The following is a 19,000-nucleotide window of genomic DNA, read 5'->3' as shown; positions in this document are numbered from 1 at the left end:
GCTGATGTAGAGAAATCACAGATGTCGTAGGTCTTTTAGCGCTTTTGAGCCATGCACAAACAGCATTGTGGCTGCTCAATTAAGGGCTTTGTTTACAAAATGACTTGATGGATTGAATAGATTTCTCACCATCAAAAAGATCCACCATCACATCAGCTCTGTGTGCTAATTAGACAGCTAATTATGAATTTCACAGATCTTTCTGGGCTATTGTAGGGATATTTTGGTTGCAGTTTGATGACTTATTTGTTGTGTAATCACAATCCACATTTAAGTTTCCTCAGGCGTTTCTTTCCCTGCACTGTCTAATACAACTAACTTTAAACACTGTGAATGTGCAGCACAGGTCAGGAGAGGATCACATCTGACTTGAATTGAATTCAGTGTAAAGACCATTCATGGATCTGATTTACAAGAAGCACTCATATGCTCCGGTCCTTGCAGGGACCGGAGGGAAAAAAGAAAAAAATATGGTGAGATAAGGTCAAATAAAACATATATGCAAGATAAAATAAGTTAATGTCAGCCTTAAAGATATATGAAATGTCATCTACAATCATATTATTTTGAAATGAACATAGCAGGCGGGTAAAAATGCTGTATGACAATAATTTGAAGTCAAACTGAATGCAAAATTAACATCCATGTTATCCCAGCACGTAGAATTTCTATTAAAAAGCCGACCCTCCAGACGCAGGAGTTGCTACACTGTAAAGGTATGCGTGGTAGGGATGAGGTGACACAGTCTGTGTGGACACCTGCAGCTGAGACCTTCTGTTCGGTTTGTGGTTGGCTGGGATTTTCTGCACTGATTGGGTTCAGTGCAACACAGATAAACTAAAGGCTTCAAGTAGCAGCTCAAAGTCACAGACAGCCGATGCTTTAACTAACTAACTGGATTACGAGAAGTTTCTACAGATTCTCTCCAGCTTCAGCTGAACAACTGAAAAATGTGTGTGTAAGAACTTGACAGCATTTTAGGAATAAGTGCAGCATTACGTTATGTAAACACAACAATACATCACAAATTGCTTTACTTGGCGCATATTTCACAGCCTGTGTGTGTGTGTGTGAGAGAGAGAGCAAGGTATTACTTAAAAAAAAGGATGAGGTTGGAGATATTCTATATTTCTTCACTATTCTATATTTAATTACTGACAACAAATCTCATGAACAGACCAAACCCACACTGAATGTATCCTACAGGTCTGGTAAGTCAGAAACACATCAGTGGGCCACATTGTTGCACTGGGTTGATGTTCCTTCATTTGGACGAACACACACACACACACACACACACACACACCAAGGTTTTTTTCACCTCAGTCTGACTTACACTGTCCTGCTGTTTTAAACACTCACCGGTGCACCAAGTGTGTATTAATCACAGCTAAAAATGGCCCTAAAAGATGCTTTTTTCTCCTGCTTGAGGAACTCGTGCCTCTTCAAAACATGACTATTCTGTTGTAGTAATCGATTGCGCTGCAGTGCCGATGTAGTCACAGTTTCTGTTTCTGTTTTTCTGATTTACAAGAACCACTTATCCAGGCTACTTCACACTCAATACATTCTTGGGTCTTCAGCAATACACCCCCCGAAGTGTGAAGTCGATTAGATGAACGGTCGTCAAGAATATTGAAGGACACAGAAAGATTTCTTCTTTTAGAGTTAGATGTTTGCTAAAAAAACAACAACCCACAATTCCCATGTATTTTTGGAAATTACTGAGCACTTCTCAAAAATGAAGCCTTTTTAAGCAACTTTTAAAGATTTACTTGTTCAGCAGGGAACTAGTGGGCTCGGGGTTCAGTACCACAGCCAGTGTGTGGAAGTCAGAACGTACTGAGAGATTGACTTGTGTGTGGTTTTTAGTCTTTTCCTGGGATCGGTTGACAATGAAAAACAGGAAACATGCTTCATCTCCCTTCATTCCCCTTGATAGCATTAAAAACAGAGTAGATAGTATTTAAACTACAGCTGTAACAATATAGTCTGTGTGGTACTGCGGTTGTCTTGTAAATTTAGTGGTAGCATACAGTATCTTTCCAACTGTAGAGTTAAACTAAATGTTTGGTACTGCAGTTGAACCAATCAAGTACTGAAGACAGCAGCCACAGTGAAGCAGTATGTATTTGACAACTTCCTGTCACAGTATTCGCCCCTTGGCACAGCGGTAGGAACAAAACAGGAAAGGATCAAAGTAAAGAGTAAAAACCACAACATAATTTAGCTTTTTGTGCTTCCTATAGATAACTCAGGATTAATGTGTAACAAGTTTAGAGACATTGCGCAATGAACTATAGTGTGTGTCATCTGTTTGTAATGATGTAAGGTATCAATAAAAGAGTAGCTCCACCATCCAGTATCAAATTTGAAGCTGTTATCAATATCAAAGTATTTCCCATGATACTGAGCCGGGTCCTGCTGTTTGTTTCCTTTGCAGATCTGCAGAAGCGAGCACACAACAGCCTGAGTGATGAGACTGCAAGAGGCTCTCTAAGGGCTGGGATGCTTCCAACTTGTCTTGAACTCCTGTGGAGGTGTACGTGCTAAGAATCGGAATAAACCCACAATCCAAAGTGGCATATTGCTTCAGAGAGCCTGGACTGACATTTAGCTGTTATGTCAGTCAGTATTTAGGACATTGTTTCATGTTGTTGCTCATACCTCAGTGTTGAGTTTAAGTCTGCGGACTCCCAGGTCCACCCCTGTGAAGCTCTCATCTGCAGCGATGGTGTCAATCTTAATGAACTGGTTCTCCCGTATGGTCGAACCCACCGCTCTGTCAGACTCGTAGTAATACAGGTTGAAGGTTTCCTGTAGAACAAAAAAGGCAGTATGAGTACTGCATGTGTGTCCGGTGCGTCACAAAATGAGCCGTGCAATATTACCCAGTTTGCTGTCCGTATTATCGCTATTAAGAAAGTAAAGTGTAAATGCAATATAGAAACAATTCAGATCGAATGAAATCTCCTCTTGTGGTGCTTTGAGACACGTTCATGTCATACGTTAAAATGGTTTACATCCATCTGACTCTCCAAGAAACATATACTCCATAGTAAACCAATGCAAGCCATACCTGTCTCTGAACTGGTTTACAGTTAGTTGTAGGCTAGCTAGCTGAAATGGACAATGGACAAAATGTTCATACTAAACAGGTGCTGTTATTGTTTCCTCTGATGTTTTTCTTTTTAGCTTCATCTTCTCACTCAGAACTGCCATCAAGGTCAGTTACTGCTGTTTGTATTATTAATGTTTGAAACCTGTTGGCTTCATACTGAACATGAAAACCTTGATGAAAGCATCAGAGACGTGTTTCCTGCCTAAACCTGCACCATGTGCAGTACATGCTATTGTTTGGTCTGTTCATAAACTTCACAGACATATGTAACGTCGAAAGTAAGTTAAAATACATGCAAAACTCCACTTTGATATGTTTGTGTCAGCTTTAAAAACTTTTCTTTGATCAGTTTCACATCCACATTCCCCAACAGATCTGCCAGGTCTGTATTTGGACATAAATACCACCACACACTTTAACTGAGTTACATTAAGTGCATTTAAGAGCTCCATTTTACAGCTTTGTGTTGTGCTCCCACACTTTTCCTCCATCTATTCTCTGTCTGTCTGTTACCTTGCAGGTGCCCAGCACTCCAGGCATGCTGTTGCAGTCTCTCAGGGTGAACTTGACCTCGATGTAGATCCTCCTCGCTCCCTCTCGGGGGATCCAGACCGTCCTCAGCCAGTTGTTCTGGCTGGGGCTCATCACGTTACAGACCTAATTCAGAATAAGTGTTAACATCAGCAGCTCCAGCAGCAAGATATATCAGCAGCAAAAACAAACACCACAGTCCATAAAGGAGCTGTGTGTGGCTTATCTTCTCCTCATAATTATTAAAGATTTCATCCCTGTGTGGTGCTCTGTTTGTTTGGAAGAGCAGAGCAGCTGGTAGCAGCTCTTCATAATGAGTAAAATGTATTCAGATGAAGATGACCCTGCTTGCACTGTTAGGCAATTTAACATATTTTTAACTAAACTCAACTGGAAAGTGCATTGAAGGCGGTCGACTCTAACAGTCCAGTTCATTTAATGTGAAAGTTAGAATGATCCACACGCTGCTTTAGGGTTTTAGAAGTGAAGTTACATGTCCTGTCCACATGGCTGTGTCTTCACAAGGATGGCTGTGATTAGCAGCTTTCATTGGCCATACTGACTGTATCTCTTTGTTTTGAGGCTGATTCAAGTTGTTTCTTTTCTTTCTTTCTTTTTTTTTGGTTTTGTGGCTCAAACAAATGTGAACGTAACCACTAAATTATCCATGAATCAATAGTGTTAATGGGGAAAGCTTAGAAGTCACATTTATCTTCATGTTGCTGACTTCATGCTGATTAATCAACCAATTAATTGTTTGGTCTGCTAAATGTAAAATAGTAAAATGGTCATAGTTTTCCAAAGCCAAAGATGAAATCTAGTCTTCAAATCGCTTATTTTATTAAATTAGTGACCACACAAAGAAAAAGTAACATTTGAGAATGAGAGCGTGATTTACACCTGAGCCCTAAACGGCAAATGTGGTGATGCACTTTATGCCATAAAATTCAAAAGATTTGAATTTATGTTGAGGAAAAAAAGCCAATTTTACTGGGACCAAAGAGATATATTCCATTGAAGTTCTCATAATTAATTCTAAACATTGAACCTCACCACATGCTGAGAACATTACACACCTGGTACGTATGGATAGGACTGAAGTATTCATCCATCTCATTAATGGCATCCCACTGTGCGGAGGGAAAGAAAAAGAAAAGAGAGAAACATTCTTGGGTCAGTCACATGTTCACACATCTCCACGTTCTTCAGATTCATATGCAGCAAATCATCTTGCTGCCGTCTGTATTTCCCACACGTTCGTCTTGTGCCTGCGTGTCTCCCCTAACCACATCGGAAGATTATTAGCTTTGACTTCAAATGAAACATGTGACGACTCCTGTCACACAGCCGGCAGTGATGCTGGTGTGGCAGGTGTACGATACGCTATATTTGAATTTCTCCGAGGACAAACAATATGGTTTGAAAATTTCCAGATGATCGGCGGAGATTTTAGACCTCATTTATGTGTATGACTGAGTTGGAGCGAAGCACACAAACACAAACTGTGCAGAATGTGCTTTTGTGTGAGGTTAAAGATCCCCTTTCTCATTCACTCTCTGTTATTCTTCGTCTGAACGCTTCAGGATAAGATCTCAGTTAACACTGGTAAACTGGAGTAATGCTGGTTTTTAATATGCTGATGGATTCCGTTCTACTAGCAATCATGTGTTCTACCTTTCAGAAATTCCCTTAATGTAATTTCAACAGGACACATTTTCTTTTAATGAGATGCCCCTCATGTGTGATTAGATTTACATTGTTTACTGAATGCCGGCGGCGGCCAATAATAGAATTAGGCGGAAGAACATTAAGTGAAATGTGTCGGTATTTCTAAACGTGTTAATGAGTTAATGTGTTACACCTCCGTGCACCTTCTACTGTACATCCAGCACTGCGAGGAAACTCAGTCACAGGAAGCAGTCTGCTCTGTTCCTCCTCTGAGAGTAATGAGGAGATATGAGCTGTGCCCAAACACCTTTATCTACAGCAGGGTGGAAAAATAAATCCAGAAAATGCAGAAGATTTAACATAGAGGGGCAAGCAGAAAGATAACATTCAAAACTCTGATTTGTTTGAATGCATCAGTGTGTATGTAAACAGGGACGCTTTTGACTGTAAGGCGATGTGCAGATCTGAGCACAAACAAGGTATTTACACACACATGCATTTGCATTTCATCTCTCACAGACACATTTGAAACATTACACTGAGTCGTCACTTTTAAGCATCAGATATCCTGAATAAACACACAAATCTGTCGATGTGAATGTCTTTAGGTGGATTTGAGTCCTGATCAATATAAGAACAAATACATTTTGTTCACAACCCTCTTAATTCTGAAAGATGAAAACCGTTTTAGAATTTCAACAAACTGTCTCTGTGTTTGCGCATGTGTTTTTGGTCAAGCTAGCCGTGTGACGTATGGCAACATCAGGCTGTCGCTCTGTCCACCACTTTGGTCCAGACTGAACACAAAGTGGTGAACTGAACATCTCAGCAACTACTGGATGAACAGCCATGAAATCTGGACATTTGGGACACCATGAAAGCTCACCTTGTGGAGCACGAACCATGTATCAAGGCTGAATCCTTACTGACTTTGGTGATCCCCTGACTTGTCCTTTAGCACCATAAATATTTACATTTGTAGTTTTAAATAAAAAGTTTAATCGACTGTTGGATTGAGTGTTCAATCTTGCTGATATGGCTAATAGTCAAAATGGACCAAAATTATCAGAATAACAACCAGGTCAAAACAGTGTAATTTCCCTTTAAACACATGTTGAAGTTAAAAGTTGTAGCTCTAATTCTCAACAGCTAACAGAAATGCTTTACTTTTTTGAGTTATGGTTTTCAATGTGGCTGCAAATGCAGTTGCACAGTCATATGGTACATTCAAAGTAACCCTCCACAGATCCGTCACAGAGGAAAGAAGGATGTTCTGTCAACTGCTTTATTCATGACAACATGGAGACTCAATTGCAGGGTGTCACAAGTTCATGCAAAAAGCTTAACCCAAACCTCTGGGACTCAGTGGGCTTTTGAGAGCAGTTTTCCCATGATATTGCAGTGTTCGATTCTACCACACAAACTGAAGGTCAGGTGCAGCTCCGTAAGATTGGAGGCAGCAGCTGGTTGTATGTATGTGATATGAGTGATTTTTATATTCCTAAAGATGATTATTGACTCTTAACAATCTTAACGCTAAAGCGAACACAAATGTTTCCTTCTTATCCTCCCCAGTGATCCCTCACGGTGTCACATGCCACCTCACATAATCTCCACAGGAATTACATTTTATTGAAGGGACAAAAGATCTGATTTGCTCGCAGAGGACGACGGCTGAGCCTGTGAAAATAATGTGTAGCGTCTGCTTTCTTGATATTTTTTTTTTTTCCTCTGAGAAAATAATCAGATTGAGTTCTAACAGAAGCTTTGCGCGTTACAAACTGCAGGTGGTATTTGAAGATGTGGGTCTAATTAAAGATACTACTGACCTTCATCGTTGGGATCCAGTGTTTTATAGACCTTGACCCAAACTAGGCACCATAGCAGCTGAATTATGTTTTGCCCACACTAAGTGAGCCCCACCAGTGATGATTGCCCCAAAAATCACTTTTACTGAGCTTTAGAAGACCTATTTAACGATATGCAACACTTTTACAAATCATAGCAGGCTGCACCACATCAGCACACAGTCCTAAGGGAACATTATCTATATCTTGGCCATATCGTATATTCAATAAGCCTATGCCGTATGTGTCGTCTAATACCTCAGTACGACCAAGAGCGGTTGGATAATACAATTTGTAGCTAGCGTGTTGACTAATGATAGTAATAAACATTTTTAAAGATGCAGTTTTTTATTTGTGCATTATGCATTTACTTATTTTTTGATTGGCCTTCCATGTGCCTGCAAAAAGGTGGGTGATCGAGCACCAGAACACCAGACCCCAAAAACACTAAGACCGGCCCTGTGTGTTAACACAAAGCAGGCCGGTATGGGAAAAGGAGAATAGTACTCATTCTGGATTTGGAAAAAGAAAACTATAATGGAAATGAAATCTCTCAGTGGATGTAAACAGAACCACTGACTCACTCAGTGTCAGGTTAAGGTGGGTGTTGAAAACTGGTATTCATCAGATCCAAAACTGGTTCGCTCCTCACTCATCTCCCTCGCCTTCCACAATATGCTGTGCTGATTATGTTGTCTAAGTATAAGGACAGTCGGTTGGTATAAAGACATGCATGTGTGTTTAAGCCCAGCGTGACCCATGATCCTCCTGGGCTGCGGATCCTTGTGCGAGCAGCAGAGTAATTGAAAGGGAAAGTGTCAACCCCGGGAAGCTTTGGGCCGTGCCCGAGCTGAACTCGGCCCTGGATAAGGCGACTGAATGGAAGTCCTCCAACTCCCCCCTGCTCCCCCAACACCCACACTCCCCAAGGCGCCACCAGCCAAAAACCACTGGCATAATTAAGACGTAGGAAGCCTCTCCCTTCTCACCCTTCCCTCTCTTCCTCTTCTTCTCATCTTTATCAGCTAAATTGAAACCGTCCTTGAACTTGTGAGGACCTTGGCTAATTAGTGGGGTGTATAACCTCTCTATCTCCCTCATTATTCCCATCTTGCCGTCGCTGCACTCTCAACCTCTCCTTCTTTTCCTTTCCCTGGGAAATGTGCGATTCCTCCTCCTTCTGATTTTCTACAAGAGTGAAATATCACAGCGGCTGAAGGCAGATTGTCAGCAAGGCTGGGAGCTGTACGGCAAGCGGGGAGGGATGACACCGCACGAGATTGGTTGTTGTTTAAATAATGGAAATCCTTTCTACTCATCCTCAGCAGACAGTCAGGGAGGAGGAGGAGGAGGAGGAGAAGAAGAAGAAGAAGAAGAAGAGGAAGCCAGAGAGATGCAGAGGGGCATGTTTATCTTGTGAGAGCACGATAAGAGAGTTCTCTATCATGGCGACAACAGAAGCGCCGTTCTGCACAGCTCGACCCCACTGACAGTGTGTTTTGGGCGTGCGAGAACGTGCATGCATGTCAGACAGAGAGAGAGAGAGAGAGAGAGAGAGAGAGAGAGAGAGAGAGAGAGAGAAGTACAACAGGAAGAGAGAGAGACAGAGAGAGAGAGAGGGGGAAATTAATTGGCTGTAAATTGCACATCTGTTTCCTGCCTGTCAACTCATCGGATCTTTCATCAGGAGAAATCAAACGTGGCAGACAAGGAGCAAAACTGTTTCCTCACACACACACACACACACACACACACGCACACACACACACTGACAGTGCAAATAGATACTGCAGGCATGCATGAGGGTATGACAATAAAATGTCTATCAACTCTATACAGAGTAAATGTCTAAAAATACATTTTAATGGTGTTTGTCAAGCACTGTGTGTTTCAATCATGTCCAAACTCGAATCAGTCAAAACTGAGACAACAAGGCTGCAGGTGAGGCTCTTACTCCTGCACCGTCGCTGTTCAACTCAGTCATATGGCACAACTGCTCTCCAGGGTGTTTCCAGCTGTCTGATTGTTATCTGGGTGCTTATGTCTGATTTCTTTATGTGCGTTGCTACGCAGTCATGTGACTCATCACCGTAAATACAAAACAGCAACAACATTTAAATTTTAGCACAAGGTCTACATACTGGATGTTGTCTGGAGCTTTCAGTCACATCTCATTGCCTTCAGTTTGCTCAGTTTCATCAAACTTTACTTTTCACTGCAAAATATCCTGTATTGTATAATATAATATAATATAAATGTCAGTCATTTAGACTGTTATGTCATGGAGATTTTTAAGCACACTTTGTTTGTGAGCAGCAGAAGTGCTTTCTGACACAAACAGGACACAATAGATAGGACAAGTGTTGAAAATAAGTCTCACAATGTGACACTGCTATGGTGACGCTTTGGTTAAGCTTAGACACAAAAATGACTTACGAGTGGCGAATCATCTTGCTTTAAATTGTCTCTTTGCTATCGTTAGGGAAGCTTCGTCTTCGATGCCACAATAACAAACTCCTGGTTTCCAATCAGCGGCTCCCCACACAAGTGTTTCTGTTTAAAGCACAGCTCAGTTTGAAATGTGAGGTCACCAAACTGCTTGCACCAATAGGAACGACAAAAGGTGTGAGTTGTCCCGCCCTCAACAGGTGCAACAGAGTCAACAGAGTGATAGGGATGTCAGTGAGTCACACGGACCTGAGAAGAGGGTCTAACCGGGCACATGAGGTGCAGCTGTGTGGGTGCACGCCGGCCGTGTCGGGGTCGCCGCGGGGAAAAGCAACGCAGAGCGTCACGGTAAACAGAGGAGACAGACACGACAGAGTGGAGACAAACTTGGTGTTCCAGGTGCTAAATCTGAGCCTGTGATGTTGTGGCTCATCTGCACCTCAGTCCACTGATCCCCCGAGAAGGCCCCGAGCACACTGATATTGTGCTGATATCATCACTTCATTACATAAAATACAAACAAAGGACAAAAGCTGTAAATCCAGCCTGTTGATAGTTTCCCCACATGTATTGCTAATTGTGTTTCCTTCTGGGGTCAAGCAGTCCGGCGTCTGATCCACGTTCCTCGATTTCTCCGATTCTCCACGCCGCCTTTCTCTTTTTAATCTCAATCTCTTTTGTTTTATGCAGCCCATTTAGTGTTTCCACTCAGACAAAGCAGTTGCCATCAGACTTGCCTCGAGATCAGAGGAGCCGTTGTTAACCAAAGCGAAACTGTTTTTTTTTTTTTTTACATTTCATTTTTTATTTTTTGATGCAGTCGCCTCTAAAGCTCGCAGTCGAAATCTTGGGGTCTGCTCTCGCACGAGACTGAGGCCTTGTAGCATGAAATCAATTTCAGTCTATTCATAAGATATGATATGAAAGAGAGTGGATGTCAAAAAAGATGAAAGAGAGACTGAAAGATTGATTAACAAATATATGGAGAGAGCTGGATAAAAAGCGGGATGATTACGTGCCGCTGGTGTGAGGGACAATAGGAAGGGAGTCGCCTGTTCAAGGCTCTATTCATCGCTGTTGTTTCTGAGGAAGCTCAAAGCAGCTGCGGGTAAACACTCACATTTGTGAAGGGAGTCTGGTGTGCTGATGGAAAATATTTCACATCCTGCAAAACTTTTCTAAGAAGATTTGACCCTTTTCAGGCCACACGAGCAAACTGTTAAAAGACACAGTAAGTTTCAGTGAGCAGGTTGTTGTTAATGTCCTTCAGGGTCCTTACTTGTCCTCTAACACAATGGAAGCCACATATTAACATCAGAGTTGTTTACAGTTGACGCACCCGGTGCTGACTGCCTGTGCGTGCTTAATGTAACTCTGACTTCATTTACAATAATAATCATAAAAAAAGCTAAATCTGATGATGATAGAAATGATTTATGTTTCTCACACGAGTATATCTAGAAGTGTGTGGTACATGAATGTGTGAAATGGCTATTGGTGTGTGGCCTGTTATAAAGGACTGATAATATATAAGAAAGATCTGAAATATTTAGTTTGGACTGACCTCTTTACTGAAGTGATTTTTTTTTCTGAAATAACTTAAATATATATAAAAAAAACCATTTAATAAGTAAGAATAGTCAACCTTGTCTCTGAAATGATGCTCTAAGGCTACTAAATGGTCCTTGAAACCGCTGAACAGTTTTTCCTAATACATTCTGAAACTTAATGGCTTCCTAGATTACATTCACTGGCATCATTTTCTCCAAAGACAAAACAAAAGCAGGAGGGTGTGGGTGTTCAGAGTGGAGGACTTTCACATCCGGCTTTGCATCCTGCACCCCACATGTGCTGGTTAGATTTAGGCTACCAAAGTGCTCAGGTTGAGGGCAGGGACACATTGTGGTATTGGACCTTGTTGGAGCCACAAGTCAACATTGACTTTTCTGATATTTAACCAAAATAACCACCAGTGCTTTGAGTTTCCTAAACAGAAACGTGAGTGAGGAGTAAAGGTCCTTCGTTATGTTGACAGAAAACAGACTCCGTAAAGCCTCACCTCCACTTGACTGTGTTACCTGTGTTTGTCGTCTATTCAAAGTCAGCAGCGGAAATCTGATCGCTTTACATTAAACCTCTGGCCTTACAGGGAAACCTTTACAGAATTACTCCTCTGTATTTAGAAACATTTTATATTGCATGTTGTATATTCTATCCACATTTTTTTGTGGAATATATATATGCATTAAAAGACATGAGTGTGTACTGTAAGAAGTAACAATAGCAAATAAAAGATACGCGTTATTCCATTTAAGACAACAAAAACGAAATGTCAGTCATTGCTTGAGCAGATGCATCAACACTGTCACATTGTGTTGATAATATTAAAATTCAACATGTTCAGTGTTTTTAAAGATCTTACAAATTAGCCAAAAGAGATGACGTGATGATCCTTGAAGTGCTGTGGATGAAGCTGTTCCAGCGACTCGGGCAGAACAGCTTAAAGAACCGGTCATCTATATTTTCATTATTCGATTTCTTTGAAGCTGCTTTTGGAAAAACCTGAGAGAAACTTATTTATATTAAGGTCAGTGAAAGTAGACAAACATGTAACCTTCTTCAGTACCTGTAATGTGGTACCTGGCGGACTTCCACGAGTAATGATCAGGTAATCCAACTGCTCGTAATCCATTACTGCCACGCTCTCTCTGTGTTGCGTTAAAGTGCGCAGAAAGAGACGCGTCCCCCCCGAAGAGAGACAAAACGTAGCCGGAGACCGGATCTCATTTCAGATTAGTATGTTTGATGGAGGTTTCTTCAGAACTCATGGGCCGAGAGAGAATGACAGTGGAGGAGGGACAGAAAGAAGATGATGAAGATAGAGTCAGTAACACACACACACACACACACACACACACACACACAGTTCGCTGGTGGCATTTTCAGACTTAATGCTGGGCTCTATGTGAAGTAACAGGTCTGCATATTAACTCAGGCTCAGAAAATATCAGGCTCTGCCCAACACCTTTCTGCCTCTCATACTATCAGCCACACAACCAGAACAGACTTAATAACTTTGCTTCTGTGTGTGTGTGTAAGTGTGTGTGTGTGTAAGTGTGCGCGTGTCTGTGGACTCTTTGACAGCGATAACCTTTCTGGAATAGGAGTGTTAATTGCACTGGTCTGGGATCAGTGGGGGAGATGGTGTAATTGCTATCTATTCTGACATGCAATTTTTACAGCGTGTGTGTGTGTGTGTGTGTGTGTGTGTGTGTGTGTGTGCAAAAAGATGAAAACAGCCTAACAAAGAAGAATAAAAAGAATATTTTTGCTGGCATTTAAATCAAAATGTATTTTTTAAAAAGTAGGTTTTTTGTTTTTCGTTTGTGTGTGTGTGTGTGTGTGTGTGTGTGTGTGTGTGTGTGTGTGTGTGTGTGTTTCTCGGGGTTGTCACCACAGAAGCTTTTGTGCCAAATATTTACAGCAGAGCTGGAGCCTCTGCTCACCCCTCCTGGCCTACAGCTCTGCTGGCTGGGAGCATTTGAGGAAAACCCCAACTGGTTTCAAAGAATATAATTTTATTTTCATGTTATCCACCTTCTTCACCAGAAGATGAAGGAAAATATACACGCATCTAGATCTGTTCACTGAACAGTTTTGGGACCAGTTTCAAGAGCTTGGACCAACCCCTCAGCACTGATATGTTAATTTCACAGTAAACTTGTTACTTTGGTTGAGATAACAACTTTGGTGAATTACAATTTGGGTCTTAATTTCATAGTTTTGCTAAGCATGTACATAATTAGACAGATTGTTAACAGTTTAACCAGATTGTTCACATCACTGCAGGAAATACTGAGTTGAAACAGGAAGTTGGCCTGACTTTGGGTAAAAAAAACTGTACCGTCTGACCTTGTTTTCTCTTCCAAATAAGCTTGGAAAAACTGGACATTTGTGGAAGAACTTAATGTCTCATAATGCACATGTTCTTTACTTTGTGTTAGCCACGGGGATTATCGCACAAAGCTGATGGCTGAATCTACAAAAATAAGACCCGAGTTGTAAAAAACCAGAATCATCCTTTACCATGTCATATAAATGTGGCTAAAAATCATGGTGACAATGTTTTAGACAGCTGTTGTAGTGAAGAATGACATTACTTTTGGGTTACCGTGAACATTGCTATTATTCCAGGTGTTACAGTTTCCTTCCGCAGCCCTGCTGACACGCAGGTGAGGTTCACTGTCGACTCTGTCTGTCAGTGTACGTGTGAAGGTCTGAATGTGTTAGCCCTGACGCTGCTGATCTCTCACTCACTGTAAGCTTTAAAAAGCTCCAGCCTGCAGCAGTACTTGGTGGTGCAACTTGGACTCGCTTGGACCCTAAAAGCCTGTGAGAAGCTGCATCAGAGCGAGGTGACTCTGCATTTGAGGCCCATTTTAGATCATTTCGTTCCTAACAGATAATCCCTGCTGCGCCTGTTGAAGTCGACAGCAAAACAGGGCTGTCTGTCAAACCCTGTGGAGCCTAAGGTGGTCTGCCTGCCTCAAAAGTCTCATTCAGACACCTGGGCAGGTTCCCCTCAGCGGACTGCCGTGCTGAACAGGAAGCCCAAACTGGGATCGTACAGGATTCAGCTTCCTTTGGAGGAGATCTTAAATCAAGATGGCCATCTGCACGCCACCATCTACCACACACACACACACACACACACACTCCTCTGCTGCCCTTACAGATGCCACATCGGGCTCCCGCAGCACATCTTTGCCTTCCACTTATGTGTTTATTAAGTGAGAAAGTTCCAAAGAGCAGCTGCGGAGTTGTGTTCGCACCACCATCAGCCTGCTGCAGCTGTGCTGCGTTGGCCGAGCTGCTGTCTCGTGGGAGCTCGTACGGCCAATTACACCACAGCGGACGGTCATCGCGAGGGCAGCACAGGATGTTGAAGAACTAGCTGAAGGTGTGTTACGGAGGTGTGTAATCAGACCTGGAGGATGGTGTTGCTGATAACAGCAGAAACTCACCCAGAGAAAAATGTCACAAAAACAAACAACGAACAAACTGTTGGGTTTCTTGTTCAGAAAAACTTTTCAGAACCAATTTCAACATAGTGTCTTCACTTGGGTCTTAACTGGAAATAATAAATGGTTTAGGTTTTAGAATTCAGAAATTATAATTAGTGTGAGTAAGTTAAATGAAATTCTGATAATTATTATTATTATAATTATTAAATAGGTCAATTAACAGTTTGGTATGTATGGCAGGGCCTCAGTGTTTCATTGTTGTTTCATTGCTTTGTTATCAACTACCATATGACTTCAGTCTTTCTCTCCCAAAACTTTAAATTGCATCTTCTCGCCCTTAAAAAGTCTGAATTGGACAGTTTCTTTTCCTGTGTAAAGATAGAACATTTTGCCAGATAAAGTCAAATAAAGTGAAAGCATCGAGATGGCTTCATTAATAAGCTATGTAAGCTGACAGGAAAATAACTACAGTTAAAAACACATGATAAGCACATCATACACGTGTTCGGAGTGTACAAACAGGCTCAGCATGATTCGTCTTAAAATTAATTAAAGTGCTCCTACCGAGTGTATCTGAGGAATATTCGTGTGAATATATACACAGCTGGTAGTGTACAGGTGTTTTTTTAGAGCTGTTTCTCTTAACTTTCAGCCGATTGTTCAATGGACAGTTGAAACATCAGCTGAAAGTTGTTTTAAAGCTAAAGTACTGCAGAGTTGGGTAATAAGTTTCTGCAGGTTTATCACCACAAGCGACACTTTTCACAGTCATGTGATTAAACGCTAATGTTAAAATACTGCCTTTAGCAGTTTGAGAAAGCCACCTCAACTGGCTCCTTTCGATGTGGAGGAGCAGCGGCTCTACTCCGAGCTCCTTCCGGGTGACAGAGCTCCTCACCCTATCTCTAAGGGAGCGCCCCGCCACCCTGCGGAGAAAGCTCATTTCAGCCGCTTGTATCCGAGATCTCGTTCTTTCGGTCATGACCCAAAGTTCATGACCATAGGTGAGGGTAGGAACGTAGATTGACTGGTAAATTGAGAGCTTCACCAGAAACGCAGCGTATGAGGTTTAAATGTGGCAGATGCATCAGTTCCTGATTCAGCCTGTAGGGGATATTTGATAAATGTCTGTTCTTTTGAATTTAATCTGTAAAATAAAAGTTGAAAATGTTTTTCAAAAGGAGTTCATACTTGGAGGGAAACCTAAAATCATAACTTTATTGCCATCCAGCAGTTCCACACTGCAGCTCACCTGCATGAGGCCTGCGGGACCGAGATTGGCCTGTTCAGCCATCAGATAAACTCATCTTTAAGAACTTGTGGTGGAAGGCCCTGTCACAAAGTACAAATAATGTGTAAAAAAAGTGTGTGTGTGTGTGTGTGTGTGTGAGCAGGAGGAAGAGAAAGTAACAGGGAGTTCGAGAAACAGTAAAGGCAACAGACTGTGGGCTTTTGACACTTCAGCTCATCACTTGCTCATCCACATCATGACTTCCACAGCCCACGTTAATCATCACACACACACACACACACACACACACACACACACACACACACTGTACTGTCAGCTGTATCGATTGTGGGGTGGCCGGTGGATGAACCTGTCATGGCCAACATAGATCGGGCTGGAGGATAATGAAGTCTTCCTGCCCTATCTGACAAGCTCAGAGAGAAAGTGTGTGTGTGTGTGTGTGCATGCGTGTGTGTAAGGAAAGGAGTACGAGAGAGAAAAACAGAGAAAGATGCTCCTGGGACAGCCCACAGGCGTCCTAACCATTGCCTGAATAAATTGGATGGAAAGAAGCCCCGTGAGTCGAGGACGTGATCTGTCATGATGTCATCTAAACGAGACTCACATAGAGGGAGAGGTCAGGTTGCTAATAAAGACCTAACCTACATGCACACACATGCACACACACACACACGCACACACCATCGACTGAGCAGAAAGTGTAAGCTGACAATTCTCTAGCCATTTTCGTGGAAACATTTTAATCCGGCTGTAACACTGCTAAAATATTCTGCTTCCTCTTCTCTCTCTCTCTCTCTCTCTCTCTGTCTCTCCATCCTTTTCCTTCCATCCCTCCATCTTTCTAGGAGTAGAAGCTGAAGTGCACACCTCACCGCCCTCAGAAGTCAGGTGACGTGTATCAGGAGGGACGATGGATCAAACGGGGATGGGGGGTGTGTGACCCGTGGGACGCTTTGTTGATTTTATTTATTTTTAAACTTTGTGAATTTATCATTATTTTGGTGCAAGGACGTGGACACGTTTACAGAAAGGGCCAGAGCCGCCTCTATTTTCTGAGGCGACTGAGGTCCTTCAGCATCTGCAGGACGATGCTGAGGATGTTTTACGAGTCGTGGGGTCCAGTGCCGTCACAATACGCTGCTGCCTGCTGGGGCAGCAGCCTGAGGGTGAGGGACACAAACAGACTCAACAGCATCATCAAGAATAAAAAGAAATTTCCCCTCTGGGATAAATAAAGGAATTCTATTTTTGATTTATTATTATTTTAGTATTTTCACTTTTCAATTGCCCTTAGGTTAGATTAGGGAATAAAATAATAAGCCAGAGCTGACTTTTGGTTTTACATGAGATACAAAAAGTGATTATTGCCCCCAAAAAATCTGCATTTGAAGGCATGGTAAGGTTTGAGGTCTCCTGTAGAGTAAATATTCTCAGCGATTTAAACACTATGAGTGATTTATTTTACAGAAAGGAATTTGGGGAATCAATATAGTGAGGAGTGCAGCCTTAAACTTTATGTCTGGGTGAGAAGAAGTTCATTCTGACAAGAAGTACAATAATAATAAAAGAAATAGAATAACTTATGTCCATCTGTCTAAAAATGCTTCCACATTCTGGAAACTGCACGCTGACAGTTTTAATCCATCTTCCTCCAGCGTTGACTTGACACTTATTCCTCTTGTATTCCCTGTGGGCAACCTCTCTATCCAGTCCTCCTCCTCTATCCCTCGCTCACAGCGACATGTGTGTGCGTCTCCTCCCGAGCAACATTTCAGTGTAGAAATAACACTATTGAACCTGCAGTACAACAGCAGAGTCAAGTTAAATGTGTTTGTTATGTAACAGCACATTTCGCATGATGTCTGCAGAATCCAGAACTTCTCGTCCGCTTTGTGAATCTAACATAGTGTGACCGTGCATACACAAGTCACTCTCTTAAGGAGAGTGACTTGTGTATGCACAGCCATAACTTTTGTGCTACATAATCGTCAGGCGACGGAAATCTTTTCCTTCGGCTGCAGTTGTATTTTCTCAAACTAAGACCATCAAAGAGCCGCCGCCGCTGCTGCTGCTGCTGCTGCCCGGAGCAGAGGGCAGCTGAAAAACTGATGCTGCTAGCATGGCACATTCATAACACTGTAAACTGTCAGGATGGCAAAAAACGACCTTATATGAGTACTGTATGTGTGCATGTGTGTGTGTGTGTGTGTGTGTGTGTGTGAGAGAGAGAGAGAGAGAGAGAGAGAGAGAGAGGGAGGGAGAGAAACTGTCAAAACACCCATTTATCAAAAGAACCCATGAGGTCTCAGCAATGTTTTTGTCTCTCTGTCCTTGCATATCAGTCACAATGCAAACAGTGTAAAGGTGCGGCCTTGCTGGTGTGTTCTGCCCAAGTTAAAGCAGCACAAATCAATATTTTTCTTTTAAAAGTGGATCAATAAGTAAGACGCAACTTGTAGTAACAAACCGACGGAAAATCATCACCCGATCTGCAGTTCCCCTCAGCTCTGTGTGCCGTTTAAGTGTCTTTCAGCTCACTCACTAATTAGCTCCCACACTCTCAAAATCGTTTCCAGCAGCAGCAGAAAGAATGTAAACAACTTCAGTAAACCGACTACATACCCAGCAATGAATGCATACACTTTATGCATCTAGACGGGCATCTCCAGGACGCTGAAAGCGGAAGCAAAGCCCACTGCAGTGAAGAGCTGCTGCTCCTCTGATAGCTTTGCTGAAGAATCATTTTGAATGCGTCGTTATCAAGCTCAAAACATACCGAGCGTCTAAAGCGGGACTTAACTGCTCCGAGTGAATCAAACCTCCCACATGGAGCCCCTCTGGTGTGGTGGCTCGTACGAGCAGAACTCTTTCTATACAACACTTACGCATACAGAAAAATGGCTGCCAAAATACACGCTATCGCTGTCAGCTGTCACAATGTGAGCAGTCTTAATGCAGAGGACGAGCTGTGGTGTATTGTTCATCTGTAATCTGAAGACTGACTATTTGATCTCAACATGGCGGATGTACTGAATGCTGGAAATGCTTGCACACACCATTCAGAGGTGTTTCCCCTCATTTCTATATTTCACTTCATCTCACATTACAA

The 19,000-nt window shown here is 42.2% G+C and overlaps 1 protein-coding gene across 6 annotated transcripts in view; it reads right to left on the bottom strand.

Annotated features, from left to right (window-relative positions):
- epha8 (eph receptor A8) overlaps positions 1-19,000 on the bottom strand; it is an 81,121-nt gene that overhangs the window by 39,863 nt on the left and 22,258 nt on the right. For 5 of the 6 annotated variants that reach the window (XM_046384870.1, XM_046384871.1, XM_046384872.1 and 2 more), the window contains exons 3-5: positions 4,729-4,782; positions 3,635-3,778; positions 2,668-2,817 (exon numbers count right to left, since the gene is read on the bottom strand). In XM_046384870.1, coding sequence (XP_046240826.1) covers positions 2,668-2,817; positions 3,635-3,778; positions 4,729-4,782 — 348 coding nt within the window. Of the gene's footprint in view, positions 1-2,667; positions 2,818-3,634; positions 3,779-4,728; positions 4,783-9,603; positions 9,756-19,000 lie in introns of those variants that run through there. The other variant, XM_046384874.1, reaches the window with a different exon arrangement.

Source organism: Scatophagus argus, chromosome 3 (genome assembly GCF_020382885.2).
Source record: "Scatophagus argus isolate fScaArg1 chromosome 3, fScaArg1.pri, whole genome shotgun sequence".
In the NCBI taxonomy this organism is placed as follows: Eukaryota; Metazoa; Chordata; class Actinopteri; family Scatophagidae; genus Scatophagus; species Scatophagus argus.
The sequence above is the reverse complement of the archived record's forward strand: the minus strand, read 5'-3'. Positions and strand labels throughout refer to the sequence as shown.